The following is a 17,966-nucleotide window of genomic DNA, read 5'->3' on the forward strand; positions in this document are numbered from 1 at the left end:
GAACAGATGGAGAGGCATAGTCCGGCAAATATGGAGAAGAGCTGCAGAGGGTGAGGGAGCGTCTTAGACATCCAAAATAAAAAGTAGAACTGACACTCCAACCATTGGCGCCACCGACATGCCAGGCCCCATCAGATGCAGTATCACTAATGAAAGAAGAAATGAGAAAGATAGAAGGGGAGAGGGATTTGAACAAGTTAAAAAGTATTATTGAGGAAACATTCACACAAAGGAGAGAGTTACTAAACCATGTGACAATAAATATGAAATACTGGAGGAATATCCCTTTTTAGCTTAGACTACTCACTAACTCAACACGTACTCAGAGACATGCTGCCACTCAGGCGGTGAAGTTATTGGATTTGAGTAGAGCCAAAATAGAAAAAATGGAGTGCAACCCACAGCAAAGGAACAATTCCAAGCGAGCAGTCCTCCAAGACAATGTGGAGAGAATGAACATTGCCTTGGAGGAAGACATAACGACACAAGACCCAAGTTGGATCGTAACACACAACCATTCTATAGCTGGCCTCCTGATGCTTCCCCACCTCCTTCGGGAAGACAGTACACTGTAAAGGAGTTTTCAGTAAGTGACTTTTTACAGTATTTAAACTATTGGTGTATGCTACAATAATTGTCATTCAATTCTATAATAAATTGTATTTTATTCATTTCAGGAGACTTCCACACCGTTTGATGTCACCACAGGACCTCCAACTCCCTATGTTGCGAGTATAGGAATGGGAGAAGGTCATGTGGTCTGATGAGACAAAAATAGAGCTTTTTGGTCTAAACTCCACGCGCCGTGTTTGGAGGAAGAAGAAGGATGAGTACAACCCCAAGAACACCATCCCAACCGTGAAGCATGGAGGTGGAAACATCATTCTTTGGGGATGCTTTTCTGCAAAGGGGACAGGACGACTGCACCGTATTGAGGGGAGGATGGATGGGGCCATGTATCGCGAGATCTTGGCCAACAACCTCCTTCCCTCAGTAAGAGCATTGAAGATGGGTCGTGGCTGGGTCTTCCAGCATGACAACGACCCGAAACACACAGCCATGGCAACTAAGGAGTGGCTCCGTAAGAAGCATCTCAAGGTCCTGGAGTGGGCTAGCCAGTCTCCAGACCTGAACCCAATAGAAAATCTTTGGAGGGAGCTGAAAGTCTGTATTGCCCAGCGACAGCCCCGGAACCTGAAGGATCTGGAGAAGGTCTGTATGGAGGAGTGGGCCAAAATCTGGTCAAGACCTACAGGAAACTTATGATCTCTGTAATTGCAAACAAAAGTTTCTGTACCAAATATTAAGTTCTGCTTTTCTGATGTATCAAATACTTATGTCATGCAATAAAATGCAATGCTGCAGAAATGTTTTGGTACCCTTACCCAGATCTGTGCCTCGACACAATCCTGTCTCAGAGCTCTACGGACAATTCCTTCGACCTCATTGCTTGGTTTTTGCTCTGACATGCACTGTCAATTGTGGGACCTTATATAGACAGGTGGGTGCCTTTCCCAATCATGTCCAATCATTTGAATTTACCACAGGTGGACTCCAATCAAGTTGTAGAAACATCTCAAGGATGATAAATGGAAACAGGATGCACCTGAGCTCAATTTCGAGTCTCATAGCGAAGGGTCTGAATACTTATGTAAATAAGGTATTTCTGTTTTTATTTTTAATACATTTGCAAACATTTCTAAAAACCAGTTTTTGCTTTTTCGTTATTGGGTATTGTGTGTAGCTTGATGAGGATTTTTATTTATTTAATCAATCTTAGAATAAGGCTGTAACATAACAAAAAGTGGAAAAAGGGAAGGGGTCTGAATACTTTCCGAATGCACTGTAACTCAGAGAAAATACATATCACGTGGTGTTCCACAAGGTCCAATATTGGGTCCGGTACTATTCAGTTTATATATGTTACCCCTTGGCAGCTTATCAGAAAGCACAGCTTTGATTTTCACTGTGGTGAAAGGTGACAGAGCTAGAGCAGTGTTTGTCAGACCATGACACATCCCGAAAATCTGTATTCTTACAAAATCGTCGGGAGTGTCCGAACGGTTTGTCCAACAAACCATTATGACCCCTTTATGGAAAGATGAGACTATCACGAACACAATGGTGTTCTCTGTTTTGCATCTTGGGACTCGTCTGAAGTTGATACAGCCGATCTGCCAACTTCTGTCTGTAGCATCCGAACAGTTTGGGCTAGGTGAGATTCTCACGAACATGTACATATCGGTTGTTTTGCTCTAGGACGCCCACAGGCCTCACAAGACTCGTCTGAAGGTCCCCTGGTACCAGTTAATGGAAGTATACAGTATATGGAGACTGTTTAGTGCCAAAAATATGGGGTTAAATACATGTTAAAGAACATTTTTAAAAAGAACACTTCCTGATCTGTCGTATATCTCTGAGATATTTACATTTACATTTACATTTTAGTCATTTAGCAGACGCTCTTATCCAGAGCGACTTACAGTTAGTGAATACATATTTTTTTATACTGGCCCCCCGTGGGAATTGAACCCACAACCCTGGCGTTGCAAACGCCATGCTCTATCAACTGAGCTACATCCCTGCCGGCCATTCCCTCCCCTACCCTGGACGACGCTGGAACAATCTTCCTTTACATTTATTTGGGGGGACTAACTGTTGTTCCATTTAGTGAATCTGTAATTAAATGTGTTTGTATGGGCTAATAGCAGTAAGACCAAATAAAATTGTTCATCAAATACTTGTTTTACATATTTTTTTTATACTTCAAGTGGTCTTAAAATTCTAAATCAAATAGCCAAATGACCTTCTTAAAACAATTCCATATAGCTTGGTATCTTTTGTTTTTTATCCTCTTATGTTTATTGTGTAGCATTTTAGTTTTTATTTTAATTGTTTTTATTTAAAAAAAATCCTGTGAAGAACATCACGTTGCATTCCATGTCTGAAATGTGCTGTATAAATAAAGCTTGATTTGATTTGATTGCCACAGTGGAGAGCCCATACACAGAAAGTACTGATGTGGAGACTGTGAGGTTTGGAGAGTTTTGCCTGAAAATCTCTGATGATTCCCGCTGGACAACCCCTGAACCAGAGACCAGGCAAACAGTTACCAACAACTAGACAGCTGAGAGCACACAACTGGCAATGGCTCCACCATCAGATGACAAGGAAGGTGGGTCACACTCTAGCTTTGAGTCATCTTCATCCATAGATCACAAGATCTCATACCAATAGTATAGGTTAGAGCAGGGCTTCCCAAACTCGGTCCTGGGGACCCCAAGGGGTGCACATTTTGTTTTTTGCTCTAGCAGTACACAGCTGATTCAAATAATCAACTAATCATCAAGCTTTTATCATTTGAATCAGCTGTGTAATGCTAGAACAAAAACCAAAACATGCACCCCTTAGGGTTTGGGAAACCCTGGGTTAGAGATTAGAGACAGTAAAAAACCAATCCATCACATCCTACTAGTTTGTTTCTGTCTCTCCTCAGAAACAAACTCAACTCTTCCCTCAAAGTCAGAACGGCCTGTCAATTCCCCTTCATTTGCGGCTGGTGTCATGGGTAAGCTATTTTAGTCTGTAGGCCTATGTTAATCAGTTCAACAAGCTGAATGTATAATTTAACAACAACACTTCAGATATACAGTATGCTGAACAGAAATATGAACGCAACATGCAACAATTTCAAAGATTTTACTGAGTTACAGTTCATGTAAGGAAATCAGGCCCTAATCTATGGATTTCACATGACTGGGAATACAGATATCCATATGTTGATCACAGATACCTTTAAAAAAAAAAGTAGGGGAGGGGATCAGAAAACCAGTCAGTATCTGGTGTGACCACCATTTGCCTCATGTAGTGAAACATCTCCTTCGCATAGAGTTGATCAGGTTGTTGATTGTGGCCTGTAAAATGTTGTTCCACTCCTCTTCAATGGCTGTGCGAAGATGCTGGATATTGGTGGGAACTGGAACACGCTATCATAGACGTCGATCCAGAGCATCCTAAACAATCTCAATGGGTGACATGTCTGGTGAGTATGCAGGACATTTTCAGCTTCCGGGAATTGTGTACAGATCGTTGCAACATGGGGCCATGCATTATCATGTTGAAACATGAGGTGATGGCGGCGGATGAATGGCACGACAATGGGAATCAGGATCTCGTCACGGTATCGCTGTGCATTCAAATTGCCATTGATAAAATGCAATTGTGTTCGTAGTCCATAGCTTATGCCTGCCCATACCATAACCCCACACCCACCATGGGGCTCTCTGTTCACAATGTTGACATCAGCAAACCGCTCGCCCACGCGACGGCATACATGTGTGAGGTTGTGAGGCCGGTTGGACGTACTGCCAATTCTCTAAAACGATATTGGAGGCGACTTATGGTAGAGAAATGAACATTCAATTATCTGGCAACAGTTCTGGTAGACATTCCTGCAGTCAGCATGCCAATTCCACTCTCCCTCAAAACTTGAAACATCTGTGGCATTGTGTTGTGTGACAAAACTGCACATTTTAGAGTGGCCTTTTATTGTCCCCAGCTCAAGGTGCACCTGTGTAATGATAATGCTGTTTAATCAGCTTCTTGATATGCCACACCTGTCAGGTTGATGGATTATATTGGCAAAGGAGAAATGCTCACTTATAAGGATGTAAACAAATTTGTGCAAAATAATTGAGAGAAATAATATTTTTCTGCATATAGAACATTTTCTTTTATTTCAGCTCATGTTGCATTTATATTTTTGTTCAATGTAGTTGCATGACAAATAACGGCTTATCAATGACCGATTGACCTTGTCACTGTCAAGGCTTCCCACCAGCCAATGGTGAACCGGGGCTTGTAAAGAGTGAAGGATGTCACTGTAAGACATGGCAGAAACACACAACCAACCGGTCCCTTGTCAGAAGCATAGAGTACAGGTTCCCTGCACCACCAGTGTGTAACTCCACAGAAATCATGTCAGTGTGTGTGTATGTGTATGTGTATGTGTGTGTGTGCGTGCGAACCGTGTGGTCAGTTAAATAGTCAGTATTTTTCAGTCATTAACCATTGCTGACATTCCTCCTAGTGAGACACTGGCGGATGGCAGGAAGGTATGTGTGAATGTCACAAACTACTTTGCGCCACTGTTTGGGTGAGTCTCTGGATGTGATATAACACAATATACAGGACTTAATATAATGCAAATGTCTTAGCTTAATTTTTTGCTTAGCGTATTTGTGTGATTTGGTTTTCATAATCGAATAGCTGTAATATCCGGTAACTGTGCTTTCTTACTCATATCAGTGGGGAGTTTTTTTTATCTTACTCCTTCCCTGTTTTTTTGCATAGCATGCATATTGTGTTAAAGATAAGGTATACACAATTTATCTGTCATTTTACAACGTATTCCTCTGTCCTTTTCCCCTCTGGTTTGTGGCCATTTTAACTGAGCATGTAATAAACCGTAATGAATTTAATCAGATATTTTCCCCATTTCCTAGGCCTTTAAATGACCCAGACTGGGAAGGCACCACAGCCCCTAGCCCAAACACCTCTACAGTGTCCTTGTCCCCAACCACACAGAGGAATCAATGAGCATGACACCATCAAGGGAATCAGGCGTGGATTTGTATAACTATTATGCGTATGACTATAATGTGTATGATTATGGTGGTTTCTCTGGTGAAGAACAAGCACGAGAACAAGCACCATCATCCCCAGGACCCCCAGGCTTACCAGGACTCTCTGGATCACCAGGTTAACTAACTTAAGCTGTCATTCTCAGTTTACTGTGGTCAGCCAGTGTGTTGTCTGTCATTCTGTGGAGGGATTGGGGTAGTAGTATAGCTATTTTACCCAAACAAGCCATTCTGTACCGACCTACACTATTGATAACATGGACTAAACTGAATGTTTATCCTAATCACTACTGGAAGAGGCTGACTAATGCCAAGCTAAATGTATAAATGTATATTTTATCAGGTGTCTCTCTCTGTTTCTGTCTTAAGCAGGGTTTGTCTGCGTATTATTATTACTGTATTATTGTTCATAATTTACTCACCACACACTTTGTTTTACTGTACCTTTACATGAATTTTGTTTGACACATTATACATACCTTCCTATTGTGAATGTTTGACTTAACATGACTGTTTCTTATTACTCTCCAATGTGGTCCTATGCACAGCGCAACTCTGAAGACAGGTCAGAAGATTTGTGTGGACCCCACCCAATCCCGGGTCATCAGAATTCTGAAAAGATTGCAGTTATAGTCAGACTCCACTTGAGGGAGTAAACCTAATTTCAATGCATCCTCCTGAATGCATCCTCCTCAATGATGCTATGCTGAGAAAGTTGTGCTTTATGATAGATACAGTATTTGCACAGCAGGGTATTGCTTTGACCCAACAGTTGTTAGTAAGTAGATGTTGCTGCTGATCAAAGAGCTAAATGTGTCAGCCTTTTGACATTTCATATCTGAAAAAGATGTTTGATAAGTAATGACTGATTCTTTCCACCCTGGCCTGTACTGGAAATGTATTATTATTTTATTTTTGGAGGGTATCTGATTTCGGCTAACTGGACAACTAAACCGCTGAATGAAATGAAAATCTAAATTCAAATGTAATATTTTAATTACAGCTTAAAGTCATTGCAAATAAACTGCTCAGTGCACTCTCTACCACCAATCTTGAGTATGGTAGTTTCCTTCATGACAACTGTAATATAACCTGGTGTTGTAAATGCAATACAACTAAAACAAATGTCAGCAAAGAAAGTAGCAGACTACTTATCATAATACATATGGTCTTCATCTGTGAACAGTTAGTGATTTATGACTGATCAGAGACCTTTACAGCATGCTCAGGCATAGGGTGATAATTGTTCCCTTTACAATGTCGCCATCTACTGAACATCAGAAAGAATAGTTGATTCTCTTATAAGAAAAAAAGCTGGTAGTTTGCTGTAGTTTTTGGAATAGCCTACATAACACAAGTCATCAAGTGGATCTTCTTGCACAGTTTGAGGAGATCCTCGTTGCGCTCCTTGATCTTCTCGTTTTATGTTTGGTTCTTGATCTTCAGCTGCTTGAAGTCGATGAGGTGCAGGCCCTCGACGAGCTCCTCTTTGGCATGCAGCGGGGCCTCGAGCTTGCGATCCACCTTCTCCTGGCTCTGCTGCCGCAGCTCCTCGGCTTGCTGCTGGGCCACCTCCGAGTCGTGCCAGTGCTGCCACTTCAGGTCCTCCATGATGGCTATATACTTCTGGTAGCGCTGCTCCTGGTCAGACACGGCCTTCTCCTACTTAGGACGTGCATCGTCACCCGTCTTCTTGCAAAAATACTCCACCAGCTTGATCTGGAGCTGACCGTTGACCTGGCCCCAGGTTGGGGTGAGGAGAGGGATGGAAGCAATACTGTAACATCGGTTGAGGCGCAATCTGTTGCCTGTTCCCCTGCAGTATCTGGTGAGGCTTTTTCAGACTCCACTGCTCCAGCCTCCTCATCCTCATCTGCAGGGGTGTCAGGTTTATTCTTACTGTCATCAACATTAGGGGATTTGCCCTCCTCTGAGGGCTCTACAGCTTGTGTCTTCTGGAGTTGCTCATTGTTCTTCAGCTCTATGTTTTCAGTGTCATTATCTTGTTGCTCTGCCTCCCCATCCATGGGAATGTAGTATTCCTGACAAAAAAAAGCTAGAAAATTACTTAAGTGTGTCAATGAAGTCCCAAGGTGTAAGGCAACATTCAAATATATGAACACAAATTAATTTAAACACAGTTATGTGTCAAGAAATCCTAAACGTTAGTCAATGAACCTATTGGTGTTTTGAGTTGTCCTGGAAACTGAGCATGTAAGCCAATCACAGACCTTTGCGCTAAGCTTATTAATATTAATGAGACGCAGTTTTGAGACTCCAGTACGCATGCCCTCCCCCCGCGACACTGCTGCTTCCAACAACAAGCAAGAAGCCAGCAACATGGCCGACCTAGGAAAGAAGTACTGCGTAAACTGCCTTGCAGACGTTACGAATCTGCGGCTTCGCTGTACTGACTGCCCAGATATCGAATTGTGTCCGGAATGCTTCTCCGCGGGTGCAGAAATCGGTAATCATCGGCGATGGCACGGTTATCAGCAAGTCGACGGCGGGCGCTTCACACTCTGGGGTCCCGAAGCGGAGGGAGGATGGACTAGCAGGGAAGAGCAGTCGCTACTCGATGCGATCGAGCAATATGGTTTTGGAAACTGGGTATTTTAATTTATAGCCTACTTCTCTCAGCTAGCTAGCTAAAATACAAACACATGCATAAAAGTATATAGATTAAATGTGAATGAGTAAAGTTACTCTCATGAAAATAACGCAATATATCTCCGAATACTTTTCTCAACTTCAGACTGACAGCCAGGTCCTGTCGAGAGTTGGCAATATCGATGCAACTCTGCAAGCCTTGAAATCCACCTTGTTTTAGTCCTGATTACAGCTAGCTAGTTAAGTTGTTATAATGCATATTTCTTAATGCAAATGAACATTGCAATCCAGGTTGCAAACCTGCACTGCATTATGAACATACAGTAAACTTGAAGTGTAATGTAGACTAGTCATCTGTTAAAATTGATCTGTTGGTTTGTATCACCTATCAATGGAATTCAACACACATGTATGCTAAAAGTGTATAGCTGTGTGTGTGTGTGTGTGTGTGTGTGTGTGTGTGTGTGTGTGTGTGTGTGTGTGTAAATGCTTGCAGTGATGTTTCCCTATATGTTTAACTATCTGCATTTTATGAGAGAAAAAACATCCCCCCCAGTAACACTTTGCCCTGTGTGTGTGTTGTCTTTCAGGAGGACATGGCCACTCATGTGGGGGCGTCTCGAACCCCCCAGGAGGTCATGGACCACTATGTCAGAATGTACATTCACGGCAACCTGGGCAAGGCCTGCGTACCCGAAAGCATCCCCAACCGGGTGACGGACCACACATGCCCCAGCGGCGCTCCCCTGTCCCCCAGCCTCACCACCCCCCTGCCCCCGCTGGACGTGACCCTGGGCGAGCAGCAGCAGCTGGGCTACATGCCCCTCCGCGACGACTACGAGATTGAGTATGACCAGGAGGCGGAGAAGCTCATCAGCGGCCTGTCGGTCAACTACGACGATGAAGATGTGGAGATTGAGATGAAGCGGGCGCACGTGGACATGTACGTGCGCAAGCTGCGTGAGCGCCAGCGGCGCAAGAATGTGGCCCGTGACTACAACCTGGTGCCCGTCTTCCTTGGGCGTGACAAGGAGAAGCCGGGCACGCTGGGAGTTGTAGGTGGCGGGGGTAGTGGTGGCGCCGTCGTAGGGGGAGGAGGAGCAGTGGGGACCCTTCTGACGCTGACCAATCCCATGGTGACTCCGGGTGCTGCTGCCGTTCCTACAGTGCCAAAGCGTAAGATCACCAAGGAGGAGAAGGAGCAGCGGGTCAAGTTGCGGGGGATGTGCCAGTTCATGGCTCAGCGGGAGTTTGAGGACTTTTTCGACAACATGCACAAGGAGCGCGTGCTGCGCGCCAAGGTACGAGAGCTGCAACGATACCGCCGCAACGGCATCGCACGATTGGACGAGTCGGCCGAGTACGAGTCGGCGCGGCACAAACGGGAGAAACGCAAGGAGAACAAGAGCGTGGCGACCTCAAAAACAGGCCGCGGCGGAGGGCTCTGCACTGGGGGAGGAGGAGGGGGAGGGCTTGGAGGAGGGGCGGGAGGTGGCGGAGTTGGCGGTGGCATCATCAAAGAGGAGGGCAAGGACGGCGAGTTTGCGGCCATCGAGAACCTGTCCGGTTTTGAGCTGCTTTCGGACCGGGAGAAGGTGCTGTGCAACACGCTCAACCTCAGCCCCACGCGCTACCTGACCGTCAAGACTATCATCATCAAGGACCACCTGCAGAAGCGCCAGGGCATCACCTCCAAGAGCCGCCTGCCCAGCTACCTGGACAAGGTGCTCAAGAAACGCATCTTCAGCTTCCTCACAGAGAGCGGCTGGATATCCCGAGACGTGTCTTAACAGTCCATCGAGTTTGTGGGAACTGGACTGGGAAGCGTCCTAACAATGTGTGTATGGAGTTTGTGGGGACTGAGGATTATAGAAGGATCATGACTCTGTTCTCCGTTGGATTGTTGCGTCTCGGTGTCTTGTTAGAAACGATGTGAGATTTGCACTCGTAAGCTCCACATGGACCAAACTACTGGATTTTACCACCTTTTGTCTCGTTTTGTCCGACGTTGTCGACCACAGGACTGTTTGTGAATATGTACATTGCAAAGAATAAGGATTTCACCTTTCTTTAAAAAAAAGTTTGGAACAAATATATATTTTTGCATTTGAATCCATATGAATGATAATGTATTCGTATGGGTAGATGATACAGAGTCTCTGTATTGCAACTCCAGTGAAGGATCGCCTAATACTGCTGGGCAAACCAGACAACACTGTTTCCAAAGCTGTTCTCAAAGTATAAATTGTTACGTATAGTTTGCCTCCAGCTTCCTTGTAGCCTGGTCCCAGATCAGTTGGTGCTGTCTTGCCAACTCCTATGGTCATTGACAAGACAACACCAACAGATCTGGGACCAGGCTAGCTTCCTTTAAGTTAGGATGTAGTTTTGGAGAGCACAAGTTAGTGCCTATTCAAACAGCAATACAGTCACACTGTGCTGGAACGCAGGTGGTACATCATCCTATTCTTCCCATGAAGAGATGAAGGCCAGCTAAGCATACAGGGGTCAGTATTTGGCAGCTAACGCTCTCATAGAGTACTGCGGTAATCCCCATTTTGACTCCTGTAGCTTTGTGGCGGTCTAACTTTGGCACTACGAGAGGAATAGCCTAACTTCTCACTATTCTGTTCCATCCACTGCACGATTTCTGATTCTAGTAGGCTATTTACTCTAGTCAACTTTATGTTGACCCTTCCATCATTGCATGCAAGATAAAGAAAAAGAGAAACTTTTAAACGTTTAAATATGGGCATTAACCAATGACATACGTACAATCCTTAAGCACAAATCAAAAATCTCTTGTTTGCCAAATGAGCATGTAGGCTATCACTAGTTTGCCAGCCCCTTGGTTTGGATGTTACGGTGTTAACTGTGTGACGGCCTGTCAGACTGTTTTTAACCTCTTCATGAATATGTGGTGCATGATTATTGTCTTCTTATCACCGGTTGCTTGCTGTTTTGTTAGCCAGTGTTTCACTTATCCAAAGGGAGTAAAGTCATATTTAAATTTTTTGAAGACCTACATTTGCTCCATCTACCTTCCTGGTTCATTGTTTGTTTACAGTCACGGCATTCATATAGGCTACTGTACACATCACATGGCCTTGCAAGTACAATATCAAAGGGCAGGAATAATTTGGTAGAGAAAAGGGACGACTGCCACAGAAAAGCTCGGTTGGTATTAGACATTGATGTTTCCCATTATGATATCAAATGTGTTTGTTCCAAGCACAGGTACTTTAAAGTGTCCACTGGCACCTTATCTTTCTGATGTCCAGGTAGCCTGTTTAAAATGGAAAAGGTGAACTACAGCAGGGATATGGATGTGGTTTGGTTGTATAGAAACAGTGTTGAGGAGTATCAAGTTTGACGCTGGGAAGTAGATATAATGATCGCATACCAGAGGAGGCTGGTGGGAGGAGCCCGTCCTCCTATAGCTCCTCCCACCAGCCTCTGTCACATACGTATAGGCCTTGGTGGCATCCCCATCATAGTATATTTATCATACCACAGAAGTAATAAAAGCAATATATTTTATTTATTCTTCCCCAAAAGCTTGAGAGTATCCAAACCCAGACACTGACAAGGCCCCTGGATTCTCCCAATCACCTACTTGAAGATGTCTATTTGTCGCAACAACTGGCACAGTTTACGATCAAAGACTAGATATCCTTATCTGTTTTAAGGAGAAAACAACTGTTTTATGAAGAGTGACCCATAACGGCATCCTCTATGATTTCTTTTCACTTTCCTCTGCAGCCCGAGGGCTTTTGTACGCGTCGATCAGAGAGGTGGCAGGAGAGCGCCATTTAAATGTAAATTAAGTTTTGAATGGGCATCGGTTGACGGGGAGAGTTGGAATACAAAAGTGGGGTTGAGGCTGGGAGAGCGAGGGGTGGGTGTAAGAAGTAGTGGAGTGTTCAAGGTCTATCTCTCAAAGCATAGATTTTGGTTTGTGCTGCTTCTTGTTCTATTTTCTCCTTCCTCTCCCTGTCCATGTACTGACTCATGAAGAAATTCAACGAGGGATTTTGCCAGCCCCATTCCTCACTACTGTTTCTGCTGCAGGGAGCCAGTTGCCCTGCTTTCAGTGGTGGAGCTGGTCGGTCAGCCCAGTGTTATATTTATTAGAGAACACGTTTTTGCAACGAAAAACAAGCATTTCTTATTGGACAAGGCCAGGTAGTCCCTTCCTGTTTCACCCAATTGTCTTCTGTTTGGTGCCTACTGAATGAGACCCAGGCTGTGGTAAGAGGACAGCTTGAGAGGTCAGAGTTCAGTCTAGACTCTATCATTAGAACCTCTAAAGTTGACAGTACCTATTATCAGTCTCTCATTTCAGTTCCTGTCAAAGCTAGTAGCTAACTACTTCAACCATTGTCATATAAAAAGTTCAGAAGACATTAACACAGCCTGCTTCCCATAGCCTTGTTTAATAATCAGGGTGTGCCATTGCTGTGCCAAACCATTTTACCTATGGCACAGATTTTATGACCGAGGAAAACTCACAGTTAAGCTTCCCATCAGTAGAGGGCATTCAATTTATGGCATTCGGAATTGTTTCAGCCTATTTTTTAATGTACTTATTTCTGTTCAAAAGATATACCATTCTATAGGTGGTTGAAATTACACTTTTGTTGTTCTCTGAAACAGTACCATTTGATGCGAGCATACAGGAGTGTTTTGCCTGTTTTTGCATGTGAAGCCAAGTGTTCTAAATAATTAAATGACGTAAACAGTCAATTTTGGTTAAAAATGGCTTGATGCAAAATGGCTTGATGGAAAATGCTTTCCATTTGAATTCTTTCTAAATATCAATACTTTTCTATGAGGGTGGGGAGAAAGGTTTTCTATTTGACTTCTATGGAATTTTTTGCTAAAATATTTTACTAAATGTACATACTTTTTTGTAAGAAATTGAAAATGAACATATAAATACTGACCTGTGAAATGTACAGTATTTTATTTCAGGAACTTTTTTATAACTTTAATAAAAGAGAAAAACACTTCTTAAATATGTGAGCGAGAACCATTCTAACAAGCCTTTTGGGTGTGTTGTCTTAGCATGCTGTTAAACTGCTCATGTGTATCAGTAGGATGCTTAGGAAGTCAAAACATTTGTTGACAATTCAGTGGTTGAAAATGTTGAGGGGGAATTTTTGATGGCCCATTCTTTGTGGTTGCACAGGACATAGTATGTTTTGTATTAAAAGTGCAAATACTTTATACTTCTATGGCTTCCTTGGTTCATTTTTACAGCATCTGGTGAGTTGAGTATGTGGTAATATCGCTGACAGTTTGAGTGTTCTACATGTATGGACCCTTCAATGCTCCTACCTACAGGGTAATAGTCAAATTGAAAGCAATAAAATCAGGGGACTTCTGATTCAAAGTAAATCTGTTTATTTAGATGCTGCTGTGGCACTCACGCAACAGGACAACTGTTCAGACACTAGAATGTTCAGTTCAAATAGTTATTGGATAAACTCTATTTGTATTATGCTGTTATTAATATCCTAGACCACCAAGTCGACATCTGCCAAAGTAGTGAGGTACAGTGAAATCCGGAATGATTACATCAGGGGCTCAACATCATGTTGCTTATCTCCGGTGAATCTGTAATAGATTTGACCAGAGCATTTTTTTCCCCCCCCCATCTCATTTTGACAACCATACTCCGTGTCCTACTGTACTGTTGTAGCTGAACAATAAGTGGTTGCCTCTGAAGTATTTTGCATGAATATTGATACAGTGAAACATTGCATATTTCACCTCCATATACTTCAATTTGTCAAGACTTCATTTATGAAAATGAATTATAGAGTACATGTAAAACTGTCCCTGGAAGCTATACTAAAACAGCAATATACAGGGCTAAGTTGTGCCAAAGACAGCCTCATAACCTTACAGGAAACATTTCGTTATTTAAATTCAATTGTATGAGAGCTATATGATAGTTCTCCAATGATAGTGATGACAACAGTTTGGTATATAATCAATGAGATCCATTACATTCTCCCATCCATAACATGAGAAAACACAATGACTGGACAAAGAAATGAGTGGAATCTGACCCTAATGACTGAAATAACTCACTTGAAACTGGTTCTGTGCTCTACATGCCATTACAAGTATTACTTCTGTTAAAACATATTTGCTCCTGGCATATACATGGGTTGTGTCCCAATTATCTACCCTTCTCCCAAAGTATGCACTTGCACACTCCCTGTCATGGATTTAAAGATGGCGTAAATTCCCTCCAGCCAATGCTTATACCAATCCAATGCTTTTCAATTCATGATGGGGATTGAGCAAGTGCACACTTCAGCTGAAGGTTGGAGAATCGGTACACAGTCTCAAAACAGGCTGTGTGATGATAATGTCCATGGTAATGATATCAGTTCGAGTTGTATTCCCACCTCAGAAGCAACGTTAGGTGGTTGGGGGAGGGGATTTTGATTGGGTGGGGGGGGCTCTGACCAGCCTGCTGTACCCAAGGTGATCCGTCACCCAAGCAACAACGACATCATCATAACGGTCGCACTGAATCTCTTTTTTTAAGGGGCTTTGGCCACGCCCACCAGCGCCGGCCGGAGGGTGCGCCCATGGAGCTTGTAGCCAACCTTGGTTACTATGGCGACCGTGCCAGGCTCTTTACCCTCCACGGGGGCGTGAAATAGAGCCTCATGCTCATAGGGGTCAAACTTCTGCCCTCTGTCGGGGTTGAGCTTGAACAGGCCGTGCTTGGTGAACACCTTCTGGATCTGTTTATCTGTCATCACCAGGCCGTCGTACAGGTTCTTCAGGTGGGGGTTCTTCTGAGAGGTCACCTCCTCCTTGGGCACGCTCTCCGTCGCCTTCTCCAAGATGTCTGCCACCTCCAGCAGGTCTTTGCAGAACCCTTGGATTCCTGATAGGTGTAGAAAGAAAGGAGAGATGTATTCTGTTAGCAAACATAGAAAGAACAACACAACATCATGCAATATACCTACATATTAACTTTATACTGTGTGTTCCTTGCCGTCAATGAACCAAAATTATGGTTTTAAAATACCACCTATAAGTATGTCTGTCTACTGGGTCCGATTCACTGGTGAGAAGCAAATAAATGTGCAAGCGTTAACGCACCATATTTCTTTGTGTCTTCCACCATCTTCTGACTCCTCGTCCTGAGGTTCTCCATGTCTGCCAGGGCCCGCTTGTACTTGTCCTGTAGACAGAGACAACTACACTAAGTCTGAGACCATACAGAGACCCCATGAGCAGATATTTTTCTCAAAGCTCTTCTGACTATTGAGATTCAGCCAGGATGAAGTTAACCAGGTTGACATCACAGCAAAAGTGTAAATACTAGTCTATGTATACCTTCCAATGTCCATACTAGTATAACACTAGGAATGTAAGCCTAACACATTGGCTTCATTCTAGGTAGTATGCTAGCGTGGATGTTGGAACAGAGCCTATGTAGTGGCTGGTGTAGTGAACTAGGAGTAGGGTGAAGATGCCCCTAGACTTGGGTCAGTATTGCTTTTTCCCCCACTAATGGTTAAGGTTGGATTGGGGGAGGGGAAGCTGATCCTAGATCTGTACCTAGGGAAACTTCACCCTGGAGCCAGACTCACTGTGACCTCTTTAAGCTGCTCCTCCAGCTGACCCTTCTCCTCAGCCAAGGCCTTCTCTACAGGGCTCTGCTCAGCCTTCTGGTCCTCCTCCGACCCCTGGCCGCTCTTCTGCTGAGCTGAGGTGCATAGGAGCCGCTGGGACGCCCTAACAGAACAGAGAGAGAAATGGGTTAGATACACAACAGGACTTCAGCTGTTTATGCAGTGGTCACTTCAGTTCACTGGTATTCTTGTAAGTTAACGTATGTGTAGTTTTGGTTGCAACTACTTTAGGTACATGCGTCATCAGGCAAATCGCTAATTGGTGGCACGTGCCTTCAAAATGTTTCCTCCCCCTTGGCATCTTTCAGGTTGTCAATCTCCCACTTGGCGAATCTCTGATTGCGTGAGCTCTACTTTGCCAATATATAGGTAAAGTATATTGTGGCATTTTAGTAGTTAAGCCAACTGACTTGGCAGCATTGTGACTAGCTGAGCATAACGTTAAACCTGCTAATTAATGTTAGCTCATGAAAGCAGAGGTAGTTTAACTAGCTAGCTAGCCAGTCAGCTACGTTAGCAGATTGAGTTAGCTATGATAGTTAATTTTTGAAACAGCCTCATAGGATCCAACAATTTTATGTTCAACATTTCATGAAGTTAGTTAGCTTTCCTAGAAGAAATGTCCTACTAAACAATCCCATTATGAAATCAGCATATGACACTAGGTTGTAACGTTAGCTAACAAGCGCCAAGGGTGATGGCACAAGCTAGCTAGTTACTTTACAAACAACAACATTACAGACAATGATCTGAACAAACGTATTAAAAAGCATACTCGTAATGTATTACCTTATTAATGAAGGAAATGCTACAACAGAGTAGCTCTGTCTTCCAGCTCGCACACACCAGCTCGCCATTTTCAGTGATAACACACGCAGAAGGAGAGTGATGTTGAGCCAATCACAAATCAGAAAGAGCTGCTCTTAGTAATCGCGTCCAATCAATGGTGGTATATAGAATTACGTTTTCCTGTAGTTTGGTTGAGGTGACGTTAAAAGTCGAAAACTGTGCACGTGACCAAGGACAGAATTTGTTCGTTTTGTAAACTGAAGGTTATCCCTCTTTTGTAACTTTTGGCAGCGATGTATCATCACCAAACCCATCCCTGTCATTACTATGTTTTGGTTCATTTGAATGGCAGAACGAATGGATGGATAGGGCAATGATGATAATGATGATGACTGTGGTGATGATGATGATCAGTAAGTTGGCCTGATGCTACAATGACATATGCATATGAACATTGCTTTTAATTCCAAATAAAAATATGACACCACCGAGCTTTCCTCTTGAATTTAACTTTGGATGGCAAGTCTGTCCATTTGACAATGTTTTATCCCAAGGGAGTCGCGAGAGTTTACATTTCACACGACTACAGTGCTGTGAAAAAGTATTTGCCCCCTTTCAGATTTACTCTATGTTTGCATATTTTTGATACTGAATGTGAACAGATCTTCAACTAAAACCTAATATTACATAAAGGGAACCTGAGTTTACAAATATTTATTTAATTAACAAAGTTATACAACACCCAATTCCCCTGTGTGAAAAATTAATTGCCCCCTTACACTCAATAACTGGTTGTGCCACCTTTAGCTGCAATGACTACAACCAAATGCTTCTTGTAGTTGTTATTCAGTCTTTACCCTGTATGAAAAAGTAATTTCCCCTTACACTCAATAACTGGTTGTGCCACCTTTAGCCGCAATGACTCCAACCAAATGCTTCCTGTATTTGTTAATCAGTCTCTCACATCGCTGTGGATGAATTTCAGCCCGCTCTTGCATGCAGAACTGCTTTAACTCAGCAACGTGTGGGTTTTCAAGCATTAACTGCTCCTTTCAAGTCTCAATTGGGATTAGGTCTGGACTTTGACTAGGCCATTCCAAAACTTCAAATTTGTTGCTTTTTAGCCATTTTCATGACTTGATTGTGTGTTTTGGATCATTGTCTTGCTGCATGACCCAGCAGCGCTTCAGCTTCATCTCACAGATGGTTGGCCTGACATTATCAAGTAGAATTATCTGATACAGAGTAGAATTCATGG

General features: G+C 43.2%; 2 protein-coding genes across 3 annotated transcripts; one reads left to right on the forward strand and one right to left on the reverse strand.

Moving 5' to 3' along the window:
• Positions 1-5,098: 5,098 nt before the first annotated feature.
• LOC121554749 (transcriptional adapter 2-beta-like) lies at positions 5,099-13,483 on the forward strand. The gene is made up of 4 exons (XM_041868488.2): positions 5,099-5,155; positions 5,505-5,760; positions 6,191-8,252; positions 8,843-13,483. Exons 3-4 carry the CDS (start codon positions 7,899-7,901, stop codon positions 10,040-10,042), a joined length of 1,554 nt encoding a protein of 517 aa, XP_041724422.1. The 5' UTR covers positions 5,099-5,155; positions 5,505-5,760; positions 6,191-7,898; the 3' UTR covers positions 10,043-13,483.
• Positions 13,484-13,641: 158 nt separating this feature from the next.
• LOC121554751 (grpE protein homolog 1, mitochondrial) lies at positions 13,642-16,814 on the reverse strand. 2 transcript variants are annotated; one of them, XM_041868490.2, is made up of 4 exons: positions 16,709-16,814; positions 15,884-16,022; positions 15,384-15,465; positions 13,642-15,165 (listed from the first exon to the last, which is right to left on the reverse strand). In XM_041868490.2, the coding sequence occupies exons 1-4, from the start codon at positions 16,774-16,776 to the stop codon at positions 14,813-14,815; spliced, it is 642 nt and encodes a 213-aa protein (XP_041724424.1). In that variant the 5' UTR covers positions 16,777-16,814; the 3' UTR covers positions 13,642-14,812. The 2 variants fall into 2 exon arrangements, with proteins under 2 accessions (XP_041724424.1, XP_041724423.1); XM_041868489.2 differs by having other exon boundaries at positions 15,878-16,022.
• Positions 16,815-17,966: the final 1,152 nt, after the last annotated feature.

This window comes from Coregonus clupeaformis, chromosome 19 (assembly GCF_020615455.1).
Source record: "Coregonus clupeaformis isolate EN_2021a chromosome 19, ASM2061545v1, whole genome shotgun sequence".
NCBI lineage: Eukaryota > Metazoa > Chordata > Actinopteri > Salmoniformes > Salmonidae > Coregonus > Coregonus clupeaformis.

Coding starts and splice junctions, on each gene's coding strand:
- LOC121554749 (XM_041868488.2), top strand. CDS start 7,899: ATGAGACGCAGTTTTGAGACTCCAGTACGCATGCCCTCCCCCCGCGAC. Junction 8,253..8,842: donor AATATGGTTTTGGAAACTGG/GTATTTTAATTT, acceptor GTTGTCTTTCAG/GAGGACATGGCCACTCATGT.
- LOC121554751 (XM_041868489.2), bottom strand. CDS start 16,776: ATGGCGAGCTGGTGTGTGCGAGCTGGAAGACAGAGCTACTCTGTTGTA. Junction 16,023..16,708: donor GCATTTCCTTCATTAATAAG/GTAATACATTAC, acceptor CTGTTCTGTTAG/GGCGTCCCAGCGGCTCCTAT. Junction 15,466..15,877: donor AGCAGCTTAAAGAGGTCACA/GTGAGTCTGGCT, acceptor CTCTGTCTACAG/GACAAGTACAAGCGGGCCCT.